The 10,184-nt window shown below is 49.1% G+C and overlaps 1 protein-coding gene across 1 annotated transcript in view; it reads right to left on the bottom strand.

The window, feature by feature from the left end:
- Positions 1 to 1,435: 1,435 nt before the first annotated feature.
- rab20 (RAB20, member RAS oncogene family) overlaps positions 1,436 to 10,184 on the bottom strand; it is a 28,604-nt gene continuing 19,855 nt past the window's right edge. Inside the window, 1 exon segment of the mRNA XM_078207585.1 lies at positions 1,436 to 2,532. Coding sequence (XP_078063711.1) covers positions 2,024 to 2,532 — 509 coding nt within the window. The 3' untranslated portion in view covers positions 1,436 to 2,023.

Genomic DNA, 10,184 nt, shown 5'->3' with positions numbered 1-10,184 from the left:
CATTTATTACCCCTCCCTAATTGTCCTTGAACTGAGTGACTTGCTCTGCCATTTCAGAGGACAGCTCATCGCTGCGGGTCAGGAGTCACATGTAGACCAGGTAAGAATGACAGATTTCAACCCCTATACCAGCGGTTCCCAACATTTATGTCACGGCACGCCTCTGTACCAGAAAACAGTTTGTGGAACCCCACCTGTTCTCTCTTCACTTACTGAGAATTTCATTTTTAACTCCATTCCCCTGTTATTTCATCCTCTCCATCTCTCTCACTTCTCCAGGGATTTTGCTACCTTTTTGAGTTTTGGTTTTTTGTGCGTGTTGGGGCCTTTGTTGCGATGGTCAGACGCACCGGCCTGACCAACACCAAACATCTAAACTGTGCACGTGTGGCTCCTTCCCAGCAGATTCATCGGGTCTGGGAGTCACCGACCACAAAGCTGAAGGCAAAGTTAGTTTTAGTTTAATTACATAAATTTTTAATCATTTTAATTATTTTCTCATGGCCCACTGGGGAGGGGTCTTCACAGCACGCCGGTCTGCCCTGGCACACTGGGGAGGGGTCTTCACAGCACGCCGGTCTGCCCTGGCACACTGGGGAGGGGTCTTCACAGCACGCCGGTCTGCCCTGGCACACTGGGGAGGGGTCTTCACAGCACGCCGGTCTGCCCTGGCACACTGGGGAGGGGTCTTCACAGCACGCCGGTCTGCCCTGGCACACTGGGGAGGGGTCTTCACAGCACGCCGGTCTGCCCTGGCACACTGGGGAGGGGTCTTCACAGCACGCCGGTCTGCCCTGGCACACTGGGGAGGGGTCTTTACAGCACACTGGTTTGGAACCACTGCCTTTAAGGGCATTAGTGAACCAGACGGGTTTTTACGATAGTCGGTGACAGTTCCACGGTCACCATTACTGAGGCAGACTTTCAATCCCAGATTATTTTATGAATTGAATTTAAATTCCAGCAGCAGCAGTGGTGGGGTTTGAACCTCTTTCCCCAGAGCCTCTACTGTCCAGTGACATCACCACCAGGCCACCTGCTCCCAAACTAAAGTCTCAGGATTTACTGCATTAAAAGGTGCTATATAAATGCACGTTGTGATGATTAGTAACGCGAGCCTCCAGGTTGCTAGCATAGTGATTGAAATATTAAAGCATCTGCAAAGATGGAGATGTGAGTGCGGTAGACAGTTTAGCATAACTAAGTGGCAGGCTGGACGATGGGCTGAATGGCCTGTTTGGACATTAGAAATCTTTAACTCAAGAACTGGAATGGGACAGAAAAAAAAGAAAAGTTAAAGCGTAGTATGAAATTTGGAAATGTTTAAATTATTGACTTTGTATAGAGTCAGGGAACAAAGAACAAATTCCTTTCAGAATAAAAGTGTACAATCCAAGGCACCGGGTCCCAATTACAAATCCCATAAACACTCAGATTCAACAGTTCAAAAGGTCAATTTAATTTTCTCCAATCTGTTAATACCTGGCATTCTTTAAAAAAAGAGAAAACAAAACACTGATTATAATGTCAGGAACAGTGGCAATAAAACACATCACAGCTTTTATCTAATTTCAAATCATTAATTTGCAGCGAGGAATTCCTTTGGTAACAGAGAATCTGCAGTTACCATACTGCAGTTCAATCAAAGCCCCTGTCCCCTCAATAATACTACAGAGGGTCCCAGACAGGTCTTAGCAGTGTGCTCCCAGTTACCTGTCAAATTAACCTGTGACTGTTGTTTGGTTATCTAATCCCAGCTAAACAAGTCAATGAAACGAGCGCTGATGGGTTTTAACAGCTCCCACTGTCCGGAGGAAGGGGGGTTAAGCACTTTCTGCACAGCTGACAGTGTGACAGTCTGTTCATTCTAGTAGGTGATGGCACAGAATTGGAACGGAATGATGTTGTGGATCCGTAGGGAATCTCAGTTGGTGCACAGAGCACTGTCCACTCCCCCAGGACTCAATGCACTGCATTAATCCTCTCTCCATTGCAAGTTGCAGAAAGAATTCAACCGCTGTGTTCAGGTGCAGCAGGATGATTTACCGGATTTGGAATTCCTGCTGTCTCTCAGCTCCACAGTGTCAGAGGGTTTTGCTGGCTTCTTCCCAATACCAGCCACAACCAGTTCAAAAACGGTTTCAAAAAGCAGGTCCACATTGGAGCCGGTCTTTGCACTGGTTTCAAAACACATTTCCTCGGCCACTGGGAAATCCTGTTCATTCAGCATCTTGCTTTTAATGAGCTGTTTGTACAGATTAATCGCATCCTCCCTGAAGACTTGCCTCGCTCCGCTGGGAGCTGGAGTTGGCTCCTCTCCCTCGGTTCCATCCATCTCCGTCCACTCCTCCGTTAAATCCGATTTATTTCCCACCACGACGAAGAGGCAGTCAGGCCGAGCGCTGTCAGTCAGAATGACAAACCTCTCCTCCAGCTCCCGGAGACTCTGGCGGTTTGTTACATCGTAAGTGAGGATCACAGCAGCAGCTCCGCGGCAGTACATGGAACCCAGCCCGTGAAACTGCTCCCTTCCTGACAGAATAACACACAGTCAGAGAAATGGCCAGACCCCCCCCCCCCCCAAATCCTGCTCATGGAGTTCTCCCACTGGGTGAAATGTCAAACCCAAACCTTGTTTGCCCTATCAGGGGAAGTTACCATGGTTACTGGGCATTACTACACTGTGGGATCTTGCTGTGTACATGCCATTATCCCACATTACAAAAGTGACCACACTTCAAAAAGCTCTTCAATTGGATGTCTCCAGGGTGTGAAAGGCGCTATACAAAGGCAAACGCTTCCTTCTTTCCAAGCGAGTCACTGAGCTGAGAGCAGATACAGGGATTCAGCACAAGCTGTGCCAGCGTTCTGCCACGACTCTGCCCACTCACATAGTCCGTGGGGGGGGGGGGAGGGGGGCAGCTGCTTGCACCCCCACTCCTCCTGGCCATGCAAACCCCCTCCACCCAGCCCCACACACCCCATTCATCTCCCTCTTCCCCCCCCCCCCCACCCCCACTCCCCCCCGACCATGCAACCCCCCCCAACCTTCCCCCCCCACCCCACCATCGGACTGTGACAAACACCATTGCCTGGAGCTACAGGCAGAGACCTTCACACAAGCTCCAGGTGAGCTGCCAGCACAGGGGCCACAATCAGTTACAGTATCAAATATGAGACTGTTATTTTGTGACATGGGGTCAGACCTGCGCCTACTCGAGTTTAGAAAACTGAGGGGTGATCTCATTGAGGCATTTAAAATGATTTCAGAATTGGGTGGTAACTCGTTCCTCTGCTGTGGGGAATACGGAACAAGGAGGCAGAACCTTAAAACTGGAGCCAGAACGTTCAGGGGGTGGAACTCTCCCCCAGAAAAGCAGCTGAAGTTGTGGGTTAATCACTGAGTGAGGGTTGGGTGGATAGAGTTCAGAATTAACCATGAACTGAGTGCTTGATGGAATGTGCTGGATGGTCTCCAGTTCTACTCAAAGTGAAACATTGATTATTACAATCAGTTTCTTTTCTAATAACAAGAACTGTGGTAAACATGATTTTAGGAACATTCTCACAGGGAGGTGACAGACTATTTCCAGTGTGGTTTCAATCAATCACAGCCTGGATGAGGTTGGGACTCTAACAATCCCCAGCTCCACACAAATAACCTTTAACCCTGGTGAGGAAAGCAAACATTGTGTAAAATGCTGATGTTGAAACATTCCGCTGCTGACTTTCACAAAAAGACAAAAATTACGAAAAGCAAATGCTGGCGCCAAACTCAACTTCCTAACCAGACACACCAAGTTTCACATCAGACATTGCATCCAGTCAAGTGAAGCGTTAAAGGTGAGATCGGTACACAACTGAGGAATTATCACACCCAAGGGTTTGATAACTCGACAGGGACACATGAATTACTGGACAAAGACCAGGATCCGTCGAGTCTATCATTCTGGCTGGGAAGGAAACTGCAGGGGATGGGCACAATTGAAATGTGGAGCTTGTTCAAGGAACAGCTACTGCATGTCCTTGATAAGTATGTACTTGTCAGGCAGGGAGGAAGTGGTCGAGCAAGGGAACCGTGGTTTCCTAAAGACGTTGAAAGTCTTGTGAAGAGGAAGAAGGAGACTTATGTAAAGATGAGACGTGAAGGCTCAGTTAGGACGCTTGAGAGTTACAAGTTAGCCAGGAAGGACCTAAAGAGAGAGTTAAGAAGAGCCAGGAGGGGACATGAGAAGTCTTTGACAGGTAGGATCAAGGAAAACCCTAAAGCTTTCTATAGGTATGTCAGGAGTAAAAGAATGGCTAGGGTAAGATTAGGGCCAGTCAAGGACAGTAGTGGGAAGTTGTGCGTGGAGCCTGAAGAGATAGGAGAGGCGCTAAATGAATATTTTTCATCAGTATGCATGCAGGAAAAAGACAATGTTTTCGAGGAGAATACTGAGATGCATGCTATTGGACCAGATGGGATTGATGTTCATAAGGAGGAGGTGTTAGCAATTCTGTAAAGTGTGAAAATAGATAAGTCCCCTGGGCCGGATGGGATTTATCCTAGGATTCTCTGGGAGGCTAGGGAGGAGAATGCAGAGCCTTTGGCTTTGATCTTTATGTCGTCATTGTCTACAGGAATAGTGCCAGAAGACTGGAGGATCGCAAATGTTGTCCCCTTGTTCAAGAAGGGGAGTAGAGACATCCCTGGTAATTATAGACCAGTGAGCCTTACTTCTGTTGTGGGAAAAGTTTTGGAAAGGATTATAAGAGATAGGATTTATAATCACCTAGAAAGGAATAATTTGATTAGGGATAGTCAACACGGTTTTGTGAAGGGTAGGTCGTGCCTCACAAACCTTATTGAGTTCTTTGAGAAGGTGACCAAAGAGATGGATGAGGGTAAAGCAGTTGATGTGGTGTATATGGATTTCAATAAAGCGTTTGATAAGGTTCCCCACGGTAAGTTTTGCAGAAGATACAGAGGCATGGGATTTAGGGTGATTTAGCGGTTTGGATCAGGAATTGGCTAGCTGTAAGAAGACAGAGGGTGGTGGTTGATGGGAAATGTTCATCCTGGAGTTCAGTTACTAGTGGTGTACCGCAAGGATCTGTTTTGGGGCCACTGCTGTTCGTCATTTTTATAAATGACCTGGATGAGGGTGTAGAAGGATGGGTTAGTAAATTTGTGGATGACAGTAAAGTCGGTGGAGTTGTGGACAGTGCGGAAGGTTGTTGCAGGTTACAGAGGGACATAGATAAGCTGCAGAGCTGGGCTGAGAGGTGGCAAATGGAGTTCAATGCGGAAATGTGTGAGGTGATTCACTTTGGAAGGAGTAACAGGATTACAGAGTACTGGGCTAATGGTAAGATACTTGGTAGTGTGGATGAACAGAGAGATCTCGGTGTCCATGTGCATAGATCCCTGAAAGTTGGCACCCAGGTTGGTAGGGTTGTTAAGAAGGCATACGGAGTGTTAGCTTTTATTGGTAGAGGGATTGAGTTTCGGAGCCAGGAAGTCATGTTGCAACTGTATAAAACTCTGGTGCGGCCGCACTTGGAGTATTGCATGCAGTTCTGGTCGCCGCATTATAGGAAGGATGGGGAAGCGTTGGAAAGGGTGCAGAGGAGATTTACTAGGATGTTGCCTGGTATGGTGGGAAGGTCTTATGAGGAAAGGCTGAGGAACCTGAGGTTGTTTTCGTTAGAGAGAAGGTTAAGAGGTGACTTAATAGAGGCACTCAGAGAGTGGTAAGGGCGTGGAATGCCCTGCCTGCAGCAGTAGTGGACTCGCCAACATTAAGAGCATTTAAATGGTCATTGGATAAACATATGGATGATATTGGAATAGTGTAGATTCGATGGGCTTTAGATTGGTTCCACTGGTCGGCGCAACATCGAGGGCCGAAGGGCCTGTACTGCGCTGTAATGTTCTATGTTCTGGCATTCCCAGCAAACAGAGTTATTGACCAATCAACCTCTACCATGAGTCGACAATGAAGGCAGCAAAAGCCCCGGTTGTGGAGAGATTTGGGGAAATCAGAGAATGAAATATTGCCTGCTCCTTTCAAACACCTCCACTCACCACTGCGTGTCTCCAATTACAGTAAGAAGTTTAACAACACCAGGTTAAAGTCCAACAGGTTTATTTGGTAGCAAAAGCCACACAAGCTTTCGAAGCTCCAAGCCCCTTCTTCAGGCGAGTGGGAATTCTGTTCACAAACAGGGCATATAAAGACACAGACTCAATTTACATGAATAATGGTTGGAATGCGAATACTTACGGCTAATCAAGTCTTTAAGATACAAACAACGTGAGTGGAGAGAGCATCAAGACAGGCTAAAAAGATGTGTATTGTCTCCAGACAAGACAGCCAGTGAAACTTTGCAGGTCCAGGCAAGCTGTGGGGGTTACAAATAGTGTGACATGAACCCAATATCCCGGTTGAGGCCGTCCTCGTGTGTGCGGAACTTGGCTATCAGTTTCTGCTCAGCGACTCTGCGCTGTCGTGTGTTGTGAAGGCCGCCTTGGAGAACGCTTACCCGAATATCAGAGGCCGAATGCCCGTGACCGCTGAAGTGCTCCCCAACAGGAAGAGAACAGTCTTGCCTGGTGATTGTCGAGCGGTGTTCATTCATCCGTTGTCGTAGCATCTGTATGGTTTCCCCAATGTACCATGCCTCGGGACATCCTTTCCTGCAGCGTATCAGGTAGACAACGTTGGTCGAGTTGCAAGAGTATGTACCGTGTACCTGGTGGATGGTGTTCTCACGTCAGCCGACAGAGAGATCCGCAGTGCATCCGAAGAAGAAAGAGTCGAATTGGACTCCTCCGGAAGGCCGCTGCCCTCGACTTGACATGTATGCCCAAGCCGTCAGGAGGTGCGTCAACACCAAATTCATCAGCCGCACTCACAAGACAGCCCTGAACATCACCCAAGCACAACGCAATGCCATCCACGCTCTCAAGACCAACCGCAACATTGTCATCAAACCAGCAAAGGAGGGGCCATTGTCATACTGAACAGAACGGATTACTGCAAAGTGTACCGACAACTAAACCACGAGGAACACTACAAACAGTTACCCGCAGATCCGACCAAACAACACACCCGTCAACTCAACACTCTGATCAAGACCTTTGATCCGGACCTTCAGAGCACCCTCCGTGCTCTCATTCCATGTACTCCCCGTGTTGGAGATCTCTACTGCCTCCCGAAGATACACAAGGCAAACACACCTTGTTGTCCCATTGTATCGGGCAATGGGACCCTATGCGAGAACCTCTCTGGCTATGTCGAGGACTTCCTGAAACCCATTGTACAAAGAACCCCCAGCTTTTGTCGCGACACTACGGACTTCCTACAGAAACTCAGCGCACATGGAGCAGTTGAACCAGGAGCACTCCTCGTCACAGTGGATGTCTCGGCACTCTACACCAGTATCCCCCACGATGATGGCATTGCTGCAACGGCCTCAGTGCTCAGCGCCGACAACTGCCAGTTTCCAGATGCAATTTTACTACTCATCCGCTTCATCCTGGACCACAATATCTTCACCTTCAACAACCAGTTCTTCATCCAGACACACGGAACAGCCATGGGGACAAAATTCGCACCTCAATATGCCAACATCTTCATGCACAGGTTCGAACAAGACTTCTTCACCGCACAGGTCCTTCAACCGATGCTATACACTAGATACATCGATGACATTTTCTTCCTTTGGACTCATGGTGAGCAATCACTGAAACAACTATATGATGACATCAACAAGTTCCATCCCACCATCAGACGCACCATGGACTACTCTCCGGAATCGGTTGCATTCTTGGACACACGCATTTCCATTAAGGATGGTCACCTCAGCACCTCACTGTACCGCAAGCCCACGGAAAACCTCACAATGCTCCACTTCTCCAGCTTCCACCCTAAACAAATTAAAGAAGCCATCCCCTACGGACAAGCCCTCCGAATACACAGGATCTGCTCGGATGAGGAGGATCGCAACAGACACCTCCAGATGCTGAAAGATGCCCTCATAAGAACAGGATATAGCACTCGACTCATTGATCAACAGTTCCAACGCGCCACAGCGAAAAACCGCACCGACCTCCTCAGAAGACAAACACGGGACACGGCGGTCAGAGTACCCTTCGTCGTCCAGTACTTCCCCGGAGCGGAGAAGCTACGGCATCTCCTCCGGAGCCTTCAACATGTCATTGATGAAGACGAACATCTCGCCAAGGCCATCCCCACACCCCCACTTCTTGCCTTCAAACAACCGTACAACCTCAAACAGACCATTGTCCGCAGCAAACTACCCAGCCTTCAGGAGAACAGTGACCACGATACCACACAACCCTGCCACAGCAACCTCTGCAAGACATGCCGGATCATCGACACAGATGCCATCATCTCACGTGAGAACACCATCCACCAGGTACACGGTACATACTCTTGCAACTCGGCCAACGTTGTCTACCTGATACGCTGCAAGAAAGGATGTCCTGAGGCATGGTACATTGGGGAGACCATGCAGACGCTGCGACAACGGATGAATGAACACCGCTCGACAATCACCAGGCAAGACTGTTCTCTTCCTGTTGGGGAGCACTTCAGCGGTCACGGGCATTCGGTCTCTGATATTCGGGTAAGCGTTCTCCAAGGCGGCCTTCACAACACATGACGGCGCAGAGTCGCTGAGCAGAAACTGATAGCCAAGTTCCGCACACATGAGGACGGCCTCAACCGGGATATTGAGTTCATGTCACACTATTTGTAACCCCCACAGCTTGCCTGGAGCTGCAGTTTCACTGGCTGTCTTGTCTGGAGACAATACACATCTTTTTAGCCTGTCTTGATGCTCTCTCCACTCACGTTGTTTTGTTTCTTAAAGACTTGATTAGCTGTAAGTATTCGCATTCCAACCATTATTCATGTAAATTGAGTCTGTGTCTTTATATGCCCTGTTTGTGAACAGAATTCCCACTCACCTGAAGAAGGGGCTTGGAGCTCCGAAAGCTTGTGTGGCTTTTGCTACCAAATAAACCTGTTGTGGACTTTAACCTGGTGTTGTTAAATTTCTTACTGTGTTTACCCCAGTCCAACGCCGGCATCTCCACATCATGTCTCCAATTACCCAGAGACACTGTCCCAAATATCATAAAATCCTACAGTGCAGAAGGAGGCCATTCAGCCCATTGAGTCTGGACCAACCACAATCCCATCCTGGCCCTATCCCCAAAACCCCATGTATTTACACTAGCTAGTCCCCCTGACACTAAGGGGCAATTTATCATGGCCAATCAACCTAACCGCACATCTTTGGACTGTGGGAGGAAACCGGAGCACCCGGAGGAAACCCACGCAGACACGGGGAGAACGTGCAGACTCACACAGGTAGATAACCCGAGCCGGGAATCGAACCCAGGTCCCTGGCGCTGTGAGGCAGCAGTGCTAACCACTGTGCCATCGTGCCACCCTGTGTTGCTAATATTCTCTGACTAAGATCTATCTCATTTGCATTTGAATGAATCGATCAGGTTGCAAAGTTTGGTAACAAAAAGGTAAGCTTGTGGTTTGAGGAAGGCCAATGGGGGCAGGTAAAAATGGGAGGGTTACTGAGGGTGGGAGAAGCACTGGGTCCAGTTGGTGAGTTGCCACACTGAGCAAAGAGTCAACTCCAGACCCAGGGAGCACGTGGCAGCGACAGAGAATGTGGACATGTCCCAGCTGGTAGAAAAGGAGGTTGCTGAGACCCAGCACTCCCTCAGTACTGACCCTCTGACAGTGCGGCGCTCCCTCAGTACTGACCCTCTGACAGTGCAGCACTCCCTCAGTACTGACCCTCTGACAGTGCGGCACTCCCTCAGTACTGACCCTCTGACAGTGCGGCACTCCCTCAGTACTGACCCTCTGACAGTGCGGCACTCCCTCAGTACTGACCCTCTGACAGTGCGGCGCTCCCTCAGTACTGACCCTCTGACAGTGCAGCACTCCCTCAGTACTGACCCTCTGACAGTGCGGCACTCCCTCAGTACTGACCCTCTGACAGTGCGGCACTCCCTCAGTACTGACCCTCTGACAGTGCAGCACTCCCTCAGTACTGACCCTCTGACAGTGCGGCACTCCCTCAGCACTGACCCTCTGACAGTGCGGCACTCCCTCAGCACTGACCCTCAGTGCGGCACTCCCTCA

This window comes from Mustelus asterias, unplaced genomic scaffold (assembly GCF_964213995.1).
Source record: "Mustelus asterias unplaced genomic scaffold, sMusAst1.hap1.1 HAP1_SCAFFOLD_2478, whole genome shotgun sequence".
NCBI lineage: Eukaryota > Metazoa > Chordata > Chondrichthyes > Carcharhiniformes > Triakidae > Mustelus > Mustelus asterias.
This window is presented reverse-complemented; position numbering and strand designations above follow the sequence as displayed.